This window comes from Engystomops pustulosus, chromosome 9, assembly GCF_040894005.1.
Source record: "Engystomops pustulosus chromosome 9, aEngPut4.maternal, whole genome shotgun sequence".
In the NCBI taxonomy this organism is placed as follows: domain Eukaryota; kingdom Metazoa; phylum Chordata; class Amphibia; order Anura; family Leptodactylidae; genus Engystomops; species Engystomops pustulosus.
The window spans coordinates 113349314-113372458 of NC_092419.1; the positions used below are offsets into that span (position 1 = coordinate 113349314).

The 23145-nt window shown below is 52.7% G+C and overlaps 1 protein-coding gene across 3 annotated transcripts in view; it reads right to left on the reverse strand.

Moving 5' to 3' along the window:
* DIPK1B (divergent protein kinase domain 1B) overlaps positions 1–23145 on the reverse strand; it is a 55694-nt gene that overhangs the window by 24766 nt on the left and 7783 nt on the right. For all 3 annotated transcript variants that reach the window (XR_011849884.1, XR_011849885.1, XM_072125823.1), the window contains exon 2: positions 3191–3325. Coding sequence is in view for 1 of the 3 variants with exons in the window: in XM_072125823.1 (XP_071981924.1) it covers positions 3191–3325 (135 nt within the window). In the remaining 2 variants the exon portion in view is untranslated. The remainder of the gene's footprint in view (positions 1–3190; positions 3326–23145) is intronic.

The following is a 23145-nucleotide window of genomic DNA, read 5'->3' on the forward strand; positions in this document are numbered from 1 at the left end:
CATAACACTGGCTGCAGAGAGCACAGAGCACAGCAGTGTGAGGTCTGATTACACACCTCTCCAGGGACAATACATAACACTGGCTGCGGAGAGCACAGAGCACAGCAGTGTGAGGTCTGATTACACATCTCTCCAGGGACGGTACATAACACTGGCTGCAGAGAGCACAGAGCACAGCAGTGTGAGGTCTGATTACACATCTCTCCAGGGACAATACATAACACTGGCTGCAGAGAGCACAGAGCACAGCAGTGTGAGGTCTGATTACACATCTCTCCAGGGACAATACATAACACTGGCTGCAAAGATCACAGAGCACAGCAGTGTGAGGGCTGATTACACATCTCTCCAGGGACAGTACATAACACTGGCTGCAGAGAGCACAGAGCACAGCAGTGTGAGGTCTGATTACACATCTCTCCAGGGACGGTACATAACACTGGCTGCAGAGAGCACAGAGCACAGCAGTGTGAGGTCTGATTACACAGAGAGCAGCGGTGCCATCACTGAGAATACAGCCTATCCATCACTAGAGAGCAGCGGTGTCATCACTGAGAATACAGCCTATCCCTCACTAGAGAGCAGCGGCCCCATCACTGAGAATACAGCCTATCCCTCACTAGAGAGCAGCGGTGCCATCACTGAGAATACAACCTATCCATCACTAGAGAGCAGCGGTGCCATCACTGAGAATACAGCCTATCCCTCACTAGAGAGCAGCGGTGCCATCACTGAGAATACAACCTATCCATCACTAGAGAGCAGCGGCCCCATCACTGAGAATACAGCCTATCCATCACTAGAGAGCAGCGGCCCCATCACTGAGAATACAGCCTATCCATCACTAGAGAGCAGCGGCCCCATCACTGAGAATACAGCCTATCTCTCACTAGAGAGCAGCGGTGCCATCACTGAGAATACAGCCTATCCCTCACTAGAGAGCAGCGGTGCCATCACTGAGAATACAACCTATCCATCACTAGAGAGCAGCGATGCCATCACTGAGAATACAGCCTATCCATCACTAGAGAGCAGCGGTGCCATCACTGAGAATACAGCCTATCCCTCACTAGAGAGCGGCGGTGCCATCACTGAGAATACAGCCTATCCATCACTAGAGAGTAGCGGTGCCATCACTGAGAATACAGCCTATCCATCACTAGAGAGTAGCGGTGCCATCACTGAGAATACAGCCTATCCATCACTAGAGAGCAGCGGTGCCATCACTGAGAATACAGCCTATCCATCACTAGAGAGCAGCGGTGCCATCACTGAGAATACAGCCTATCCATCACTAGAGAGCAGCAGTGCCATCACTGAGAATACAGCCTATCCATCACTAGAGAGCAGCGGTGACATCACTGAGAATACAGTCTATCCATCACTAGAGAGCAGCGGTGCCATCACTGAGAATACAGCCTATCCGTCACTAGAGAGCAGCGGTGCCATCTCTGAGAATACATCCTATCCATCACTAGAGAGCAGCGATGCAATCACTGAGAATACAGCCTATCCATCACTAGAGAGCAGCGATGCCATCACTGAGAATACAGCCTATCCCTCACTAGAGAGCAGCGGTGCCATCACTGAGAATACAGCCTATCCATCACTAGAGAGCCGCGGTGCCATCACTGAGAATACAGCCTATCCATCACTAGAGAGCAGCGGTGCCATCACTGAGAATACAGCCTATCCATCACTAGAGAGCAGCGCTGCCATCACTGAGAATACAGCCTATCCATCACTAGAGAACAGCGGTGCCATCACTGAGAATACAGCCTATCCATCACTAGAGAGCAGCGGTGCCATCACTGAGAATACAGCCTATCCATCACTAGAGAGCAGCAGTGTCATCACTGAGAATACAGCCTATCCATCACTAGAGAGCCGCGGTGCCATCACTGAGAATACAGCCTATCCATCACTAGAGAGCAGCGCTGCCATCACTGAGAATACAGCCTATCCATCACTAGAGAACAGCGGTGCCATCACTGAGAATACAGCCTATCCATCACTAGAGAGCAGCGGTGCCATCACTGAGAATACAGCCTATCCATCACTAGAGAGCAGCGGTGCCATCACTGAGAATACAGCCTATCCATCACTAGAGAGCAGCGGTGTCATCACTGAGAATACAGCCTATCCATCACTAGAGAGCAGCGGTGCCATCACTGAGAATACAGCCTATCCATCACTAGAGAGCAGCGGTGCCATCACTGAGAATACAGCCTATCCATCACTAGAGAGCAGCGGTGTCATCACTGAGAATACAGCCTATCCATCACTAGAGAGCAGCGGTGCCATCACTGAGAATACAGCCTATCCATCACTAGAGAGCAGCGTTGCCATCACTGAGAATACAGCCTATCCATCACTAGAGAGCAGCGGTGCCATCACTGAGAATACAGCCTATCCCTCACTAGAGAGCAGCGGTGCCATCACTGAGAATACAGCCTATCCATCACTAGAGAGCAGCGGTACCATCACTGAGAATACAGCCTATCCATCACTAGAGAGCAGCGGTGCCATCACTGAGAATACAGCCTATCCTTGTTACAGTGTTGGGCCGGCTCCCTGTCGCCCTCTCCTGGCTGGATACTAGACATGGGTGACATGAGTCATGTATGACTCTCCTTGTGGCTGCAGTTGCTGTTTGGAGAGATCCCGGGGAGAAGATTTGGCTGAGATGAGGGTTTAGTATCTGGCGGAGCCTCTTGATAAGGACAAGTGTTGTAGATTGCGGAGGAATAATCCGGACACATAATAGACGCGTCCTGCGATGTTCATAGCGGCTTCTCAAGAACCTTAAAGCGACAAAGCAGCGTCTCCGGTCTGTGGCCGCCGGGAGGAAAATGACAATCTATTTCATTCAGATTTGTGAATACAAGGAGCGGGGGAGCGGCTGCGCCAATCCTGAGACCCCCCGCAGCTGGCACAGGCAGGGGGGCTCATACAATGTGCACAGGGCTGTGGAGTACAGTTATCTCTCACATCTCACATGTGCTCCATGTCTGGCTGAACATTACTAGTACAGTGAAGACTGACACAAAGCTGAAGGCACAGAGAAAGGAGACGTAACCGCACGTCTCCCCGGACACACTATACACATTACCCTGTACGTCTTAAAGGGTTTGTCCACTTTCAGCAAATAATTAATAAGGTCTGTGTAATGAAAAGTTCTGGTACTTACTATAATCATGCGGCAGACGTGTCCTCTGCACAGCTCCGAATAGGAGGAGTAGTGGATGTACACCACCCAGCTGCCCACAAAGATGCCAAGCCATGCCAGGAAGAGATACTTCACCTTAATACCAGGAAGGCGGCTCTAGGGAAAGACAAGAGATCAGGTGGTGAGTCTACATCATGAATAAGGCGCAGACAGGTAGCGGGACAGATATTAAGGCGCTGGATGTGCACAGGATCTCTAGAAATCAGAGTCTCAAGGTCAGGGGGGGGGGGGCAGAGGCGTCTTTTCTGAGACGCACAAATCGGAAACCAGTGCAGGTCACAAGATTTGTTCACTTTTCTATAAATCCCAAATTTACCATTTACTTTATGCTCCAGAGACTTATTACCAGTGAGACGCATCCAGCAGGTAAGTGCATGTACAGAGAATGTACTGACTGCTGGGGGACAGGGACACGCTGACACCTAGAGGGGGACAGGACAGGGACACGCTGACACCTAGAGGGGGGACAGGACAGGGACACGCCGACACCTAGAGGGGGACAGGACAGGGACACGCCGACACCTAGAGGGGGACAGGACAGGGACACGCCGACACCTAGAGGGGGACAGGACAGGGACACGCTGACACCTAGAGGGGGGACAGAAACATGCCGACACCTAGAGGGGGGACAGGACAGGGACACGCCGACACCTAGAGGGGGGACAGGACAGGGACACGCCGACACCTAGAGGGGGGACAGGACAGGGACACGCCGACACCTAGAGGGGGGACAGAAACATGCCGACACCTAGAGGGGGGACAGGGACACGCCGACACCTAGAGGGGGACAGGACAGGGACACGCCGAAACCTAGAGGGGGACAGGACAGGGACACGCCGGCACCTAGAGGGGGACAGGACAGGGACACGCTGACACCTAGAGGAGGACAGGACAGGGACACGCTGACACCTAGAGGGGGACAGGACAGGGACACGCTGACACCTAGAGGGGGACAGGACAGGGACACGCTGACACCTAGAGGAGGACAGGACAGGGACACGCTGACACCTAGAGGGGGACAGGACAGGGACACGCTGACACCTAGAGGAGGACAGGACAGGGACACGCTGACACCTAGAGGGGGACAGGACAGGGACACGCTGACACCTAGAGGGGGACAGGACAGGGACAAGCTGACACCTAGAGGGGGGACAGAAACATGCCGACACCTAGAGGGGGACAGGACAGGGACACGCTGACACCTAGAGGGGGGACAGGACAGGGACACGCCGACACCTAGAGGGGGACAGGACAGGGACACGCTGACACCTAGAGTGGGGACAGAAACATGCCGACACCTAGAGGGGGACAGGACAGGGACACGCTGACACCTAGAGGGGGGACAGGACAGGGACACGCCGACACCTAGAGGGGGACAGGACAGGGACACGCCGACACCTAGAGGAGGACAGGACAGGGACACGCTGACACCTAGAGGGGGACAGGACAGGGACACGCCGACACCTAGAGGAGGACAGGACAGGGACACGCTGACACCTAGAGGGGGACAGGACAGGGACACGCTGACACCTAGAGGGGGGACAGAAACATGCCGACACCTAGAGGGGGACAGGACAGGGACACGCTGACACCTAGAGGGGGGACAGGACAGGGACACGCGACACCTAGAGGGGGGACAGGACAGGGACACGCGACACCTGGAGGGGGGACAGGACAGGGACACGCCGATACCTAGAGGGGGGACAGGACAGGGACACGCGACACCTAGAGGGGGGACAGGACAGGGACATGCTGACACCTAGAGGGGGACAGGACAGGGACACGCCGACACCTAGAGGGGGACAGGACAGGGACACGCCGACACCTAGAGGGGGACAGAACAGGGACACGCCGACACCTAGAGGGGGGACAGGACAGGGACACGCCGATACCTAGAGGGGGGACAGGACAGGGACACGCTGACACCTAGAGGGGGACAGGACAGGGACATGCTGACACCTAGAGGGGGACAGGACAGGGACACGCCGTCACCTAGAGGGGGACAGGACAGGGACACGCTGACACCTAGAGGGGGGACAGGGACATGCTGACACCTAGAGGGGGACAGGACAGGGACACGCTGACACCTAGAGGGGGGACAGGGACATGCTGACACCTAGAGGGGGACAGGACAGGGACACGCCGACACCTAGAGGGGGACAGGACAGGGACACGCCGACACCTAGAGGGGGACAGGACAGGGACACGCCGACACCTAGAGGGGGACAGGACAGGGACACGCCGACACCTAGAGGGGGACAGGACAGGGACACGCCGACACCTAGCGGGGGGACAGGACAGGGACACGCTGACACCTAGAGAGGGACAGGACAGGGACACGCCGACACCTAGAGGGGGGACAGGGACACGCCGACACCCAGAGGGGGGACAGGGACACGCCGACACCTAGAGGGGGGACAGGACAGGGACACGCCGACACCTAGAGGGGGGACAGGGACACGTCGACACCTAGAGGGGGGACAGGGACACGTCGACACCTAGAGGGGGGACAGGGACACGTCGACACCTAGAGGGGGGACAGGGACACGCCCACACATAGAGGGGGGACAGGGACACGCCCACACATAGAGGGGGGACAGGGACACGCCCACACATAGAGGGGGGACAGGACAGGGACACGCCGACACTTGGGACACGCTGACACTTGGGGGACAGGACAGGGACACGCTGACACTTGGGGGACAGGACAGGGACACGCTGACACTTGGGGGACAGGACAGGGACACGCTGACACTTGGGGGACAGGACAGGGACACGCTGACACTTGGGGGACAGGACAGGGACACGCTGACACTTGGGGGGACAGGACAGGGGCACGCTGACACTTGGGGGGACAGGACAGGGACACGCTGACACTTGGGGGGACAGGACAGGGGCACGCTGACACTTGGGGGGACAGGACAGGGACACGCTGACACTTGGGGGGACAGGACAGGGACACGCTGACACTTGGGGGGACAGGACAGAGACACGCTGACACTTGAGGGGACAGGACAGGGACACGCTGACACTTGGGACACGCTGACACTTGGGGGACAGGACATTGACACGCTGACACTTGGGGGACAGGACAGGGACACGCTGACACTTGGGACACGCTGACACTTGGGGGACAGGACAGGGACACGCTGACACTTGGGGGACAGGACAGGGACACGCTGACACTTGGGGGGGGGACAGGACGGGACACGCTGACACTTGGGGGGGACAGGGACACGCTGACACTTGGGGGACAGGACAGGGACACGCTGACACTTGGGGGGACAGGACAGGGACACGCTGACACTTGGGGGGACAGGACAGGGACACGCTGACACTTGGGGGGGACAGGACAGGGACACGCTGACACTTGGGGGACAGGGACACGCTGACACTTGGGGGACAGGGACACGCTGACACTTGGGGGACAGGGACACGCTGACACTTGGGGGGGACAGGGACACGCTGACACTTGGGGGGGACAGGGACACGCTGACACTTGGGGGGGACAGGGACACGCTGACACTTGGGGGGGACAGGGACACGCTGACACTTGGGGGGGACAGGGACACGCTGACACTTGGGGGGACGGGACAGGGACACGCTGACACTTGGGGGACAGGGACACGCTGACACTTGGGGGACAGGGACACGCTGACACTTGGGGGGACAGGACAGGGACACGCTGACACTTGGGGGACAGGGACACGCTGACACTTGGGGGGACAGGACAGGGACACGCTGACACTTGGGAGGACAGGACAGGGGCACGCTGACACTTGGGAGGACAGGACAGGGACACGCTGACACTTGGGGGGACAGGACAGGGGCACGCTGACACTTGGGGGGACAGGACAGGGGCACGCTGACACTTGGGGGGACAGGACAGGGGCACACTGACACTTGGGGGGACAGGACAGGGGCACGCTGACACTTGGGGGGACAGGACAGGGGCACACTGACACTTGGGGGGACAGGACAGGGGCACGCTGACACTTGGGGGGACAGGACAGGGGCACACTGACACTCAGGGGGACAGGACAGGGACACGCTGACACTTGGGGGACAGGGACACGCTGACACTTGGGGGGACAGGACAGGGACACGCTGACACTTGGGGGGACAGGACAGGGGCACGCTGACACTTGGGGGGACAGGACAGGGGCACACTGACACTTAGGGGAACAGGACAGGGACACGCTGACAGGGACAGGACAGCTTCTTCTCTCCCTGCACCACACTGCAGCTTCTCCTCTCCTCCCTGCACCACACACTACCAGTGATGGCAGAACCTCCTCTCCTCTAGGTGTAGAGGATGCCGCCTTTCTATGGTGATGGTAGAACCTCCTCTCCTCTAGGTGTAGAGGATGCCCCTGTCTATGGTGATGGTAGAACCTCCTCTCCTCTAGGTGTAGAGGATGCCCCCTGTCTATGGTGATGGTAGAACCTCCTCTCCTCTAGGTGTAGAGGATGCCTCCTGTCTATGATGATGGTAGAACCTCCTCTCCTCTAGGTGTAGAGGATGCCCCCTGTCTATGGTGATGGTAGAACCTCCTCTCCTCTAGGTGTAGAGGATGCCCCCTGTCTATGGTGATGGTAGAACCTCCTCTCCTCTAGGTATAGAGGATGCCTCCTGTCTATGGTGATGGTGAACCTCCTCTCCTCTAGGTGTAGAGGATGCCCCCTGTCTATGGTGATGGTAGAACCTCCTCTCCTCTAGGTGTAGAGGATGCCCCCCTGTCTATGGTGATGGTAGAACCTCCTCTCCTCTAGGTGTAGAGGATTACCCTGTCTATGGTGATGGTAGAACCTCCTCTCCTCTAGGTGTAGAGGATGTCCCCTGTCTATGGTGATGGTAGAACCTCCTCTCCTCTAGGTGTAGAGGATGCCCCCTTGTCTATGGTGATGGTAGAACCTCCTCTCCTCTAGGTGTAGAGGATGCCCCCTGTCTATGGTGATGGTAGAACCTCCTCTCCTCTAGGTGTAGAGGATGCTCTCTGTCTATGGTGATGGTAGAAACTTCTCTCCTCTAGGTGTAGAGGATGTCCCCTGTCTATGGTGATGGTAGAACCTCCTCTCCTCTAGGTGTAGAGGGTGCCCCCTGTCTATGGTGATGGTAGAACCTCCTGTCCTCTAGGTGTAGAGGATGCCCCCTTGTCTATGGTGATGGTAGAACCTCCTCTCCTCTAGGTGTAGAGGATGCCCCCTGTCTATGGTGATGGTAGAACCTCCTCTCCTCTAGGTGTAGAGGATGCCTCCTGTCTATGGTGATGGTAGAACCTCCTCTCCTCTAGGTGTAGAGGATGCCCCCTGACTATGGTGATGGTAGACCCCCCCCTTCCTCTAGGTGTAGAGGATGCCCCCTGTCTATGGTGCTGGTAGAAACTCCTCTCCTCTAGGTGTAGAGGATGCCCCTGTCTATGGTGATGGTAGAACCTCCTGTCCTCTAGGTGTAGAGGATGCCACCAGCCTATGGTGATGGTAGAACCTCCTCTCCTCTAGGTGTAGAGGATGCCCCCTGTCTATGGTGATGGTAGAACCTCCTCTCCTCTAGGTGTAGAGGATGCCCCCTGTCCATGGTGATGGTAGAACCTCCTCTCCTCTAGATGTAGAGGATGCCCCCCGTCTATGGTGATGGTAGAACCTCCTCTCCTCTAGGTGTAGAGGATGCCCCCTGTCTATGGTGATGGTAGAACCTCATCTCCTCTAGGTGTACAGGATGCCCCCTGTCTATGGTGGTGGTAGAACCTCCTCTCCTCTAGGTGTAGAAGATGCCCCCTGTCTATGGTGATGGTAGAACCTCCTCTCCTCTAGGTGTAGAGGATGCCCCAGTCTATGGTGGTGGTAGAACCTCCTCTCCTCTAGGTGTAGAGGATGCCTCCTGTCTATGGTGGTGGTAGAACCTCCTCTCCTCTAGGTATAGAGGATGCCTCCTGTCTATGGTGATGGTAGAACCTCCTCTCCTCTAGGTGTAGAGGATGCCCCTGTCTATGGTGATGGTAGAACCTCCTCTCCTCTAGGTGTAGAGGATGTCCCCTGTCTATGGTGATGGTAGAACCTCCTCTCCTCTAGGTGTAGAGGATGCCCCCTGTCTATGGTGATGGTAGAACCTCCTCTCCTCTAGGTGTAGAGGATGCCCCCTGTCTATGGTGATGGTAGAACCTCCTCTCCTCTAGGTGTAGAGGATGCCCCCTGTCTATGGTGATGGTAGAACCTCCTCTCCTCTAGGTGTAGAGGATGCCCCCTGTCTATGGTGATGGTAGAACCTCCTCTCCTCTAGGTGTAGAGGATGCCCCCTGTCTATGGTGATGGTAGAACCTCCTCTCCTCTAGGTGTAGAGGATGCCCCCTGTCTATGGTGATGGTAGAACCTCCTCTCCTCTAGGTGTAGAGGATGCCCCCTGTCTATGGTGGTGGTAGAACCTCCTCTCCTCTAGGTGTAGGGGATGCCTCCTGTCTATGGTGATGGTAGAACCTCCTCTCCTCTAGGTGTAGAGGATGCCCCCTGTCTATGGTGATGGTAGTACCTCCTCTCCTCTAGGTGTAGAGGATGCCTCCTGTCTATGGTGATGGTAGAACCTCCTCTCCTCTAGGTGTAGAGGATGTCCCCTGTCTATGGTGATGGTAGAACCTCCTCTCCTCTAGGTGTAGAGGATGCCCCTGTCTATGGTGATGGTAGAACCTCCTCTCCTCTAGGTGTAGAGGATGCCCCCTGTCTATGGTGATGGTAGAACCTCCTCTAGGTGTAGAGGATGTCCCCTGTCTATGGTGATGGTAGAACCTCCTCTCCTCTAGGTGTAGAGGATGTCCCCTGTCTATGGTGATGGTAGAACCTCCTCTCCTCTAGGTGTAGAGGATGTCCCCTGTCTATGGTGATGGTAGAACCTCCTCTCCTCTAGGTGTAGAGGATGCTCTCTGTCTATGGTGATGGTAGAACCTCCTCTCATCTAGGTGTAGAGGATGCCTCCTGTCTATGGTGATGGTAGAACCTCCTCTCCTCTAGGTGTAGAGGATGCCCCCTGACTATGGTGATGGTAGACCCCCCCCCCTTCCTCTAGGTGTAGAGGATGCCCCCTGTCTATGGTGCTGGTAGAACCTCCTCTCCTCTAGGTGTAGAGAATGTCCCCTGTCTATGGTGATGGTAGAACCTGCACTCCTCTAGGTGTAGATGATGCCCCCTGTGTATGGTGATGGTAGAACCTCCTCTCCTCTAGGTGTAGAGGATGCCCCCTGTCTATGGTGATGGTAGAACCTCCTCTCCTCTAGGTATAGAGGATGCCTCCTGTCTATGGTGATGCTAGAACCTCCTCTCCTCTAGGTGTACAGGATGCCCCCTGTCTATGGTGATGGTAGAACCTCCTCTCCTCTAGGTGTAGAGGATGCCCCCTGTCTATGGTGATGGTAGAACCTCCTCTCCTCTAGTTGTAGGGGATGCCCCCTGTCTATGGTGATGGTAGAACCTCCTCTCCTCTAGGTGTAGATGATGCCTCCTGTCTATGGTGATGGTAGAACCTCCTCTCCTCTAGGTGTACAGGATGCCCCCTGTCTATGGTGATGGTAGAACCTCCTCTCCTCTAGGTGTAGAGGATGCCTCCTGTCTATGGTGATGGTAGAACCTTCTCTCCTCTAGGTGTAGAGGATGCCCCCTGTCTATGGTGATGGTAGAACCTCCTCTCCTCTAGGTGTAGAGGATGCCTCCTGTCTATGGTGATGGTAGAACCTTCTCTCCTCTAGGTGTAGAGGATGCCCCCTGTCTATGGTGATGGTAGAACCTCCTCTCCTCTAGTTGTAGGGGATGCCCCCTGTCTATGGTGATGGTAGAACCTCCTCTCCTCTAGGTGTAGATGATGCCTCCTGTCTATGGTGATGGTAGAACCTCCTCTCCTCTAGGTGTACAGGATGCCCCCTGTCTATGGTGATGGTAGAACCTCCTCTCCTCTAGGTGTAGAGGATGCCTCCTGTCTATGGTGATGGTAGAACCTTCTCTCCTCTAGGTGTAGAGGATGCCCCCTGTCTATGGTGATGGTAGAACCTTCTCTCCTCTAGGTGTAGAGGATGCTCCCTGTCTATGGTGATGGTAGAACCTCCTCTGCTCTAGGTGTAGAGGATGCCCCCTGTCTATGGTGATGGTAGAACCTCCTCTGCTCTAGGTGTAGATGATGTCCCCTATCTATGGTGATGGTGAACCTCCTCTCCTCTAGGTGTAGAGGATGCCTCCTGTACATGGTGATGGTAGAACCTACTCTCCTCTCGGTGTAGAGGATGCCCATGTCTATGGTGATGGTAGATCCTCCTCTCCTCTAGGTGTAGAGGATGCCCCCTGTCTATGGTTATGGTAGAGCCTCTTCTCCTCTAGGTGTAGAGGATGCCCCCTGTCAATGGTGATGGTAGAACCTCCTCTCCTCTAGGTGTAGAGGATGCCCCCTGTCTATGGTGATGGTAGAACCTCCTCTCCTCTAGGTGTAGAGTATGCCCCCTGTCTATGGCGATGGTAGAACCTCCTCCCCTCTAGATGTAGAGGATGACCCCTGTCTATGGGGATGGTAGAACCTCCTCTCCTCTAGGTGTAGAGGATGACCCCTGTCTATGGTGATGGTAGAACCTCCTCTCCTCTAGGTGTAGAGGATGACCCCTGTCTATGGTGATGGTAGAACCTCCTCCCCGCTAGGTGTAGAGGATGCCCCCTGTCTATGGTGATGGTAGAAACTTCTCTCCTCTAGGTGTAGAGGATGCCCCCTGTCTATGGTGATGGTAGAACCTCCTCTCCTCTAGGTGTAGAGGATGCCCCCTGTCTATGGGGATGGTAGAACCTCCTCTCCTCTAGGTGTAGAGGATGCCCCCTGTCTATGGTGATGGTAGAACCTCCTCTCCTCTCGGTGTAGAGGATGCCCCCTGTCTATGGTGATGGTAGAACCTCCTCTCCTTTAGGTGTAGAGGATACCCCTGTCTATGGTGATGGTAGAACCTCCTCTCCTCTAGGTATAGATGATGCCCCCTGTCTATGGTGATGGTAGAACCTCCTCTCCTCTAGGTGTAGATGATACCCCCTGTCTATGGTGATGGTAGAACCTCCTCTCCTCTAGGTGTAGAGGATGCCCCCTGTCTATGGTGATGGTAGAACCTCCTCTCCTCTAGGTGTAGAGGATGCCACCTGTCTATGGTGATGGTAGAACCTCCTCTCCTCTAGGTGTAGAGGATGCCCCCTGTCTATGGTGATGGTAGAACCTCCTCTCCTCTAGGTGTAGAGGATGCCCCCTGTCTATGGTGATGGTAGAACCTCCTCTCCTCTAGGTGTAGAGGATGCCCCCTGTCTATGGTGATGGTAGAACCTCCTCTCCTGTATTTGTAGAGGATGCCTCCTGTCTATGGTGATGGTAGTACCTCCTCTCCTCTAGGTGTAGAGGATGCCTCCTGTCTATGGTGATGGTAGAACCTCCTCTCCTCTAGGTGTAGAGGATGCCCCCTGTCTATGGTGATGGTAAAACCGCCTCCCCGCTAGGTGTAGAGGATGCCCCCTGTCTATGGTGATGGTAGAACCTCCTCTCCTGTATTTGTAGAGGATGCCTCCTGTCTATGGTGATGGTAGTACCTCCTCTCCTCTAGGTGTAGAGGATGCCCCCTTTCTATGGTGATGGTAGAACCTCCTCTGCTCTAGGTGTAGAGGATGCCCCCTGTCTATGGTGATGGTAGAACCTCCTCTCCTCTAGGTGTAGAGGATGCCTCCTGTCTATGGTGATGGTAGAACCTCCTCTCCTCTAGGTGTAGAGGATGCCCCCTGTCTATGGTGATGGTAGAACCTCCTCTCCTCTAGGTGTAGAGGATGCCCCCTGTCTATGGTGATGGTAGAACCTCCTCTCCTTTAGGTGTAGAGGATGCCCCTGTCTATGGTGATGGTAGAACCTCCTCTCCTCTAGGTGTAGAGGATGCCCCCTGTCTATGGTGATGGTAGAACCTCCTCTCCTTTAGGTGTAGAGGATGCCCCTCTCTATGGTGATGGTAGAACCTCCTCTCCTCTAGGTGTGGACGATGTCCCCCGTCTCATTTTATGTACCAACCTTTTATGCGGCGCTGTGTCAAATGCCTTATACAACATGCCAGATATACAACATCTCCTCCCCAAGTCCACTCTGCATTTTACCTTCTCAGAAAAGCCAATCAGATTAGTCTGTCAGGACCGGTACCTCAAAAACCCAATGCTGACGCTAGGTTATAAGGTTATGTACAGTGAGATACTCCAGGATAGCATCTCTAACAAACCCCTCAAATATTTTCCCCACAACAGAAGGTAGACTCACAGGTCTGTAGTTTCCAGGATCGATTTTTGATCCTTTTTAGCACCACATTTGCTATGCACCAGGCATGTGGAACAGGATCTGTCCTTAAAGGACATCTACTATGAGGATCCAGCACACTGACATACTGGTGTGCGTCCCCTCTGGCAGGATCCTCTCTTATTTTAGCTTCCTTTAAAAGCAAGAGCATCTACCACCAGGATGGAGTGTAAGCAAATGAGCCTGAGGGGCTCCAGACTCCATAGGTGTTAATAGAGTCTGGAGCCCCTCAGTTGCATACAGTTTTTCATCCTGATGGTAGATGTCATTTAAGGAAAAAAGGCTTTAAATATTATGCAAATGAGCTTGAGGAGCTGCCCCTCAGGCTCATTTGCATAATTTTAAAAGCTTTTTTTGAGAAAACCAGGGCATAAGATGTAAGGTCCTGCACTGCTGTCATTATCCTCTTTTATCAACATCTCGAAAATATTTCCCTAGAAGAGTAAAATCTAAATGATTTTGTGGCTTAGACCGTGGCGCGGCTACAATTCGTAGAGTCACGCTCTGTGATTACGTGTCATTTTACCAGCAATTTTTCCCTTCTGCGACCCAATGTGAAATGACAGCGTCCTGCGGTTTGCTCTTCAATCTGCGCGGCCTCATTGCCTCTCAGTGCTGCAGCAGGAGGGAGGGGAAGGGGCATCTGTGAGCCCTGCCGACCTACCCCCAGAGCCTCTCCTCCCTATCCGTGTACCTACATCATTACCCTGTTATTTTGTTCTTAGAATTCCCTTCATCATCTCGGTCACAGCTCCCATCATGCAGCGGATCTGCAGCTTCAGGTGGGCCCCGCGCCCCCACCAGCCCCCGCTGCTTCCCTGCATACATGGATTTGTGGCCAGAAATACATGAAAGATGGCGCTGCGGGGGGCCGCGTCTTCCCTCTCATGATGGGGTCTGTTCTATGTGCTGTGTGCAGCAGCTTCTACCACAGAGGAGAACCAGCAAATCTGACAGAATTCACTACAAGTCCCAGGACATTTCCCTCCCTCTCAATATGGAAGGAAATTCTTCTGCTTTTCATCCTCTTTATCCATTTTTGGCCTCTTCACTTGGAAAACCGTCTTATATTCCAGGGCTGTAGCTGGACTTGAAGTACTGGGCTGCACTGTATATAGACTTCTACGTCACAAGACTCCAGGAATTGCAGATAATGGGGCTCATTTACTAAGGGCCAGAACACCGCATTTTCGTCTGGAATCCCGACTTTTTACCGTTTTGCCGGGGGCGTGGATGTCGGACAACCCGACTGACAAACCGCGGAATTTAAAAACCAAATTGTGCCGCAAGATCAGCACTTACATGCACCAGGAAGAAGAAGGTGAACTCCAGGGACCTGAGCGGGGAAGCGACACATGCAGGATATCGGGTGCAGGATCTTAGTGACTCCCCGCACAGCGCATTATACACGGACAATGCACTTACATGCACCAGGAAGAAGAAGGTGAACTCCGGGGACCTGAACGGGGAAGCGACACGTGCAGGATATCGGGTGCAGGATCTTAGTGACTCTCCGCACAGCGCATTATACACTGACAATGCACTTACATGCACCAGGAAGAAGAAGGTGAACTCCAGGGACCTGAGCGGGGAAGAGACACATGCAGGATATCGGGTGCACGATCTTAGTGACTCCCCGCACAGCGCATTATACACGGACAATGCACTTACATGCACCAGGAAGAAGAAGGTGAACTCCGGGGACCTGAGCAGGGAAGCGACATATGCAGGATATCAGGTGCAGGATCTTAGTGACTCCCCGCACAGCGCATTATACATGGACAATGCACTTACATGCACCAGGAAGAAGAAGGTGAACTCCTGGGACCTGAGCGGGGAAGCGACACATGCAGGATATCAGGCGCAGGATCTTAGTGACTCCCCGCACAGCTCATTATACACGGACAATGCACTTACATGCACCAGGAAGAAAAGGTGAACTCTGGGGACCTGAGCGGAGAAGCGACACATGCAGGATATCCGGTGCAGGATCTTAGTGACTCCCCGCACAGCGCATTATACACGGACAATGTACTTACATGCACCAGGAAGAAGAAGGTGAACTCCAGGGACCTGAGCGGGGAAGCGACACATGCAGGATATCGGGTGCAGGATCTTAGTGACTCCCCGCACAGCACATTATACACGGACAATGCACTTACATGCACCAGGAAGAAGAAGGTGAACTCCGGGGACCTGAGCGGGGAAGTGACACATGCAGGATATCGGGTGCAGGATCTTAGTGACTCCCCGCACAGCGCATTATACACAGACAATGCACTTACATGCACCAGGAAGAAGAAGGTGAACTCCGGGGACCTGAGCGAAGAAGCGACACATGCAGGATATCCGGTGCAGGATCTTAGTGACTCCCCGCACAGCACATTATACACGGACAATGCACTTACATGCACCAGGAAGAAGAAGGAGAACTCCGGGGACCTGAGCGGGGAAGTGACACATGCAGGATATTGGGCGCAGGATCTTAGTGACTCCCCGCACAGCACATTATACACGTACAATGCACTTACATGCACCAGGAAGAAAAGGTGAACTCTGGGGACCTGAGCGGAGAAGTGACACATGCAGGATATCGGGTGCAGGATCTTAGTGACTCCCTGCACAGCGCATTATACACGGACAATGCACTTACATGCACCAGGAAGAAGAAGGTGAACTCCAGGGACCTGAGCGGAGAAGTGACACATGCAGGATATCCGGTGCAGGATCTTAGTGACTCCCCGCACAGCACATTATACACGGACAATGCACTTACATGCACCAGGAAGAAAAGGTGAACTCTGGGGACCTGAGCGGAGAAGTGACACATGCAGGATATCCGGTGCAGGATCTTAGTGACTCCCCGCACAGCACATTATACACGTACAATGCACTTACATGCACCAGGAAGAAGAAGGTGATCTCCGGGGACCTGAGCGGGGAAGCGACACATGCAGGATATCGGGGGCACGATCTTAGTGACTCCCCGCACAGCGCATTATACACGTACAATGCACTTACATGCACCAGGAAGAAGGAGGTGAACTCCGGGGACCTGAGCGGGGAAGTGACACATGCAGGATATCAAGAGCACGATCTTAGTGATTCCTTAGTGACTAATTACACATCTCTCCAGGAACAATACATAACACTGGCTGCAAAAAAAAGGGGGGGGGGCGATGATAGGGTTTTAAATTCAGAAAACAAAAAATTGGATACAGGTATAGGGGTTATGTTTGGGGAGACCGAGGTCATAGCCTAATGTAAACAAGGCCAAATATGCGGCCCAATGGTAATCCCCCTTATATATAAACGCACCTAGTTTTAAAGGTCCCTAAAATATAGACAGAAACGCCATTTGCCCTCCACTGGAGAGAGAAAAAAGGGGGGACAAACTAGAAGGATGCATATAAAACTGATTCTTTATTGATAACACATGTACAAAAATAACACAGGCGATGCCACCACTGGATGGCACCGTCATGAAAATAACAATTGAATACACTAAAATTGTGTTAAAAACATGAGAGGTATGGCACAGAGAAGATGGAACGGCTAGCCCCTGGACAAGTGGCAAAGTAAGGTAAATGAAAAACCCATATGGTTTAAACAAATAGACTGGGGTTGTATACTGCTGTAAGATCAATCGTATATCTTTAAGCAGGACCCAAAATCAGCAATAGCGTGAAAGAGGATATGTCTTTAATAAGCAATAGTAATGCTATCTTGTAAGCTGTGTGGCAAAAAATGGCTAACATACATAAAGACAAGATCTTACCCAGTCAAATGTGGAACCACTGTCCAGGAGAGGCCGTGTCCCCGACGTACGTTTCGGCTCAGAGCGAGCCTTCGTCTGGGGGTGGCGTCTTCCAAACACATGTCTGTATATAACAGGGATATGGCCCAATGAGCATACGGGTAGACGTACATGTGATCGCGGTCACGTGATATGGGACCGTGAAATCACGGCCAGCAAATCACGTGACTGAATATCGCGAGAGTACGATCTTTTGCATCGGATGTTGAAGGAAACTGACTGTGGCATTGCTATGGTGTCTGTGCGTAAGGAACGCCCCAATATGGGGGCGTAAGTTATTGGAACGGCAATACATATCTCGAATTGTGTCCAGGTGTTACTAAAACATCGCAACCACACGTATAAAGATTTTTCAGAACTATAACCTCATACAAACATTATACAAATAATAATTACATAAATATTTATTTGATGTGGGTAATGAAATTTGAAATAGCATATATTGCAATAAGGCATACGCCAGAATAGTGAAATATAACATAAGGTAGATTTTGTGAATAAAAATGCATATGCAAATATGCTAGAGTGTTGAAGAGTGTATATGCATAACAAAAAGTGAGTTGAGTGTGTAAGGGATTAAGTGTACAGGATCGATCCTATTGACAATCCTTGATACATGACAAATAGCATAGTGCATGGAAAATACTCTAAGTACATATCAGATACAATATGACCCACATTAATACATATACTCAGTGCATAACAAACACAGATTGTACAGACAAGCACATTGCAAATAAATATACAAATGTATACATGTAGCACATTATGTGGGATCGATCCTTGAATACCAAACATATATAATGCATAACAAAATACCTTGTGAATGCATGAATCAGATCTCACATTACTAGCCTTATAGAAAGCAGATAAAACATTTTATGCTTGAAGAGGGGAGGGGGGATGTGAAAAGGGAGAAGGGAAGTGAATTTTTATTCGTGTGGTTGCGATGTTTTAGTAACACCTGGACACAATTCGAGATATGTATTGCCGTTCCAATAACTTACGCCCCCATATTGGGGCGTTCCTTACGCACAGACACCATAGCAATGCCACAGTCAGTTTCCTTCAACATCCGATGCAAAAGATCGTACTCTCGCGATATTCAGTCACGTGATTTGCTGGCCGTGATTTCACGGTCCCATATCACGTGACCGCGATCACATGTACGTCTACCCGTATGCTCATTGGGCCATATCCCTGTTATATACAGACATGTGTTTGGAAGACGCCACCCCCAGACGAAGGCTCGCTCTGAGCCGAAACGTACGTCGGGGACACGGCCTCTCCTGGACAGTGGTTCCACATTTGACTGGGTAAGATCTTGTCTTTATGTATGTTAGCCATTTTTTGCCACACAGCTTACAAGATAGCATTACTATTGCTTATTAAAGACATATCCTCTTTCACGCTATTGCTGATTTTGGGTCCTGCTTAAAGATATACGATTGATCTTACAGCAGTATACAACCCCAGTCTATTTGTTTAAACCATATGGGTTTTTCATTTACCTTACTTTGCCACTTGTCCAGGGGCTAGCCGTTCCATCTTCTCTGTGCCATACCTCTCATGTTTTTAACACAATTTTAGTGTATTCAATTGTTATTTTCATGACGGTGCCATCCAGTGGTGGCATCGCCTGTGTTATTTTTGTACATGTGTTATCAATAAAGAATCAGTTTTATATGCATCCTTCTAGTTTGTCCCCCCTTTTTTCTCTCTCCAGTGGAGGGCAAATGGCGTTTCTGGTTTTAAATTCAGGTAGAGAGGTTCAGCGATGAAAAATGAATATTGCAGATAGTTAGTGAGACTGTGGAGTTGTGTATGTATCCTTATGAGATCCGATAGCGACTCCCTACGAGATCCGATAGCGACTCCCTACGAGATCCGATAGCGACTCCCTACGAGATCCGATAGCGACTCCCTACGAGATCCGATAGCGACTCCCTACGAGATCCGATAGCGACTCCCTACGAGATCCGATAGCGACTCCCTACGAGATCCGATAGCGACTCCCTACGAGATCCGATAGCGACTCCCTACGAGATCCGATAGCGACTCCCTACGAGATCCGATAGCGATTCCATGCGTTAATTCCAAGTGATCTCCCCGACAATTAAAGTATTAAACAGGATATCAGATGACAGAAAATAAATTGGTGATACAAAGGGAGGAATAAGAGCGCTAAGGGCCATCGAATCCCATTCACTGTGGACAATTGGGGAGCTCTGATCACACCCCTGTGCCTCCTGCATGAAAGACCATCGATAGATAAATAGTCTCATCCTCTCCTCATCACTTGTGGTAACTTTAGAATATACCTAATAAAAGTGATATTTTAGTGATGCTAATAGGTTACAATTGTGTCTCCTGCTCGTCAGCACGAGGGCTGCGCAGCCATATACGCCCCGTCACCCACATGGAGGGAGAATCTCTCTCATCTGATAGGGTTAATCTAAAGTTAACAAGAAAAGTAATCACAGCAGCAGCGTGGAAGAGGCCATGGCGAGTACATGAAGAGCCGGCGCAGACATGATAGATAACGCAGAGCCGTTAATGTCAAGGAGAAGGCGCTGAGCTCCGCCACATCTCAGCCGCGCAGCAATGGCCAAGACGTCCCTGACCACAAGGTGCACGGAGCCGGAGGGAGCTCTCCTCAAAGACTGCACAGGGAGCGCTGCCATGAATCAGATAAGACACACCGCACTGCCCCATTGTGATGGTCGTTGTGGGGACGTAGATTTGGCCACTAGCGAACCAGCAGCAGCATGAAGTGGCACCAGACACAGGGGGGAAGATGGGACATTTCCGGGTCTACCAGTGTCTTATCTCCTCCTCTCCAGTGCTCCAACGCAGCTACGGCTACGCCCGGGCCAGCACACGTTAATGTGAATGACCCTAGTGACTAGGGATGTATAAGAGGTTTGGTTTTTAGGACTTCTCTCATACAGGGCATTTAGGACACAAACCACAAGTCAATAGGGAGCCACAGTTTGAGTGTCCTACATCGACAGGACAAGTGCTGTAATTTTTCAGGAGCTTGGGCTGATGGCTTGGGCTGGTGGCTTGGGCTGATGGCTTGGGCTGGTGGCTTGGGCTGATGGCTTGGGCTGGTGGCTTGGGCTGATGGCTTGGGCTGATGGCTTGGGCTGATGGCTTGGGCTGATGGCTTGGGCTGGTGGCTTGGGCTGGTGGCTTGGGCTGATGGCTTCGGCTGGTGGTTTGGGCTGATGGCTTGGGCTGATGGCTTGGGCTGATGGTTTGGGCTGATGGCTTGGGCTGATGGTTTAGGCTGATGGTTTGGGCTGGTGGCTTGGGCTGATGGCTTGGGCTGATGGCTTGGGCTGATGGCTTGGGCTGATGGCTTGGGCTGATGGTTTAGGCTGATGGTTTGGGCTGATGGCTTCGGCTGGTGGTTTGGGCTGATGGCTTGGGCTGATGGCTTGGGCTGATGGCTTGGGCTGATGGCTTGGGCTGATGGTTTAGGCTGATGGTTTGGGCTGATGGCTTCGGCTGGTGGTTTGGGCTGATGGCTTGGGCTGATGGCTTGGGCTGATGGCTTGGGCTGATGGCTTGGGCTGATGGCTTGGGCTGATGGCTTCGGCTGGTGGTTTGGGCTGATGGCTTGGGCTGATGGCTTGGGCTGATGGCTTGGGCTGATGGCTTGGGCTGATGGCTTGGGCTGATGGCTTGGGCTGATGGCTTGGGCTGGTGGTTTGGGCTGATGGCTTGGGCTGATGGCTTGGGCTGGTGGCTTGGGCTGATGGCTTGGGCTGATGGTTTGGGCTGATGGTTTGGGCTGGTGGCTTGGGCTGATGGCTTGGGCTGATGGCTTGGGCTGATGGTTTAGGCTGATGGTTTGGGCTGATGGCTTGGGCTGATGGTTTGGGCTGATGGCTTGGGCTGATGGTTTAGGCTGGTGCTGCCTCTTCAGACATGAGATGAATGTGACTACGACTACACGGCGACTAATGATCATTGGGTGTTCCCATTCATAATAGGGATTGTCCCTACACACGACCATGATGTCAGATTGCAGAGAAACACCTCCCATCAAAATAGTGACACCCCCCCTTACGATGTATTTACTGGATGAAACCAACACTGAGGAAGCTGCAGATTATTTTATGAGGAGGGCAGGTAGGTCCTTACAGAGTGCAGAAGCAGGCGGGTTCATCCTTAATTTGGGGGCGCCCTGTGATTGATGAGAGGGCCTAGTGTCGAGCCCCCACGAGGACCTAATCAGTTACTTTGCACAGGCAAGGACACATACAATTTGAGCACAGAAAATGCCCCTTCCATGTTCCCCGGCGGCAGCAGCTGCTCTCTGCACGGCATTTCATGGTCTTACACCTTATTCTGCATTAATAACCCCTCGCTCCCCAGCCGCCCTCTATGGCCATCACATGGGATCCTGTGGCCTAGCCATTGCCTCGAGGCGGTGTGGGAGTCGGGAGGGAATTCGCGGCCTGGGCGGAGGTTACATTCAGTGTTGGGCACAGCGAGGCTCAGGGATAGGAGGACCTCACCAGGTAGACAGGCGAGCGGCTGGCGGGGGAGGGGGTGCTCCACCTTCTTCAGAACCTTTGTGATATGGCAATAGGAGAAAAATCGAGGCCATTATAGGATAATTATTGTGCAAATATGGCAGGGACCCTTGAATGAGAGGATGGCGCGAAATGTCGGCTCCGAGGTAATGAATTCCCTCCATTTAGGAGGGTATTTAGGAAACCGATTGCAATATCTCGCAGAAAGACGCATCTATGAAATGTAATAACGCAGCTTTACGTCTCTGCCGTCTTCTGGCTTCACTACGAGGCATTTCCTTTATTCAAGCTTAACATCTGCAGAGAAATCTAGCGAACGAGGGCGGCATAAAGGGTTAAAGATGGTGTCCCAAGGTTTCCCTTAAGTCATCTGAAGGATTCGCTAGGGTTACAGTGATAGCGGCGGGCGACTGGTATTTTGGAGTTTGGTCCTCTGTCGTGGTTGGTATTTTGGAGTTTGGTCCTCTGTCGTGGTTGGTATTTTGGAGTTTGGTCCTCTGTCGTGGTTGGTATTTTGGAGTTTGGTCCTCTGTCGTGGTTGGTATTTTGGAGTTTGGTCCTCTGTCGTGGTTGGTATTTTGGAGTTTGGTCCTCTGTCGTGGTTGGTATTTTGGAGTTTGGTCCTCTGTCGTGGTTGGTATTTTGGAGTTTGGTCCTCTGTCGTGGTTGGTATTTTGGAGTTTGGTCCTCTGTCGTGGTTGGTATTTTGGAGTTTGGTCCCCTGTCGTGGTTGGTATTTTGGAGTTTGGTCCCCTGTCGTGGTTGGTATTTTGGAGTTTGGTCCCCTGTCGTGGTTGGTATTTTGGAGTTTGGTCCCCTGTCGTGGTTGGTATTTTGGAGTTTGGTCCCCTGTCGTGGTTGGTATTTTGGAGTTTGGTCCCCTGTCGTGGTTGGTATTTTGGAGTTTGGTCCCCTGTCGTGGTTGGTATTTTGGAGTTTGGTCCCCTGTCGTGGTTGGTATTTTGGAGTTTGGTCCCCTGTCGTGGTTGGTATTTTGGAGTTTGGTCCCCTGTCGTGGTTGGTATTTTGGAGTTTGGTCCCCTGTCGTGGTTGGTATTTTGGAGTTTGGTCCCCTGTCGTGGTTGGTATTTTGGAGTTTGGTCCCCTGTCGTGGTTGGTATTTTGGAGTTTGGTCCCCTGTCGTGGTTGGTATTTTGGAGTTTGGTCCCCTGTCGTGGTTGGTATTTTGGAGTTTGGTCCTCTGTCGTGGTTGGTATTTTGG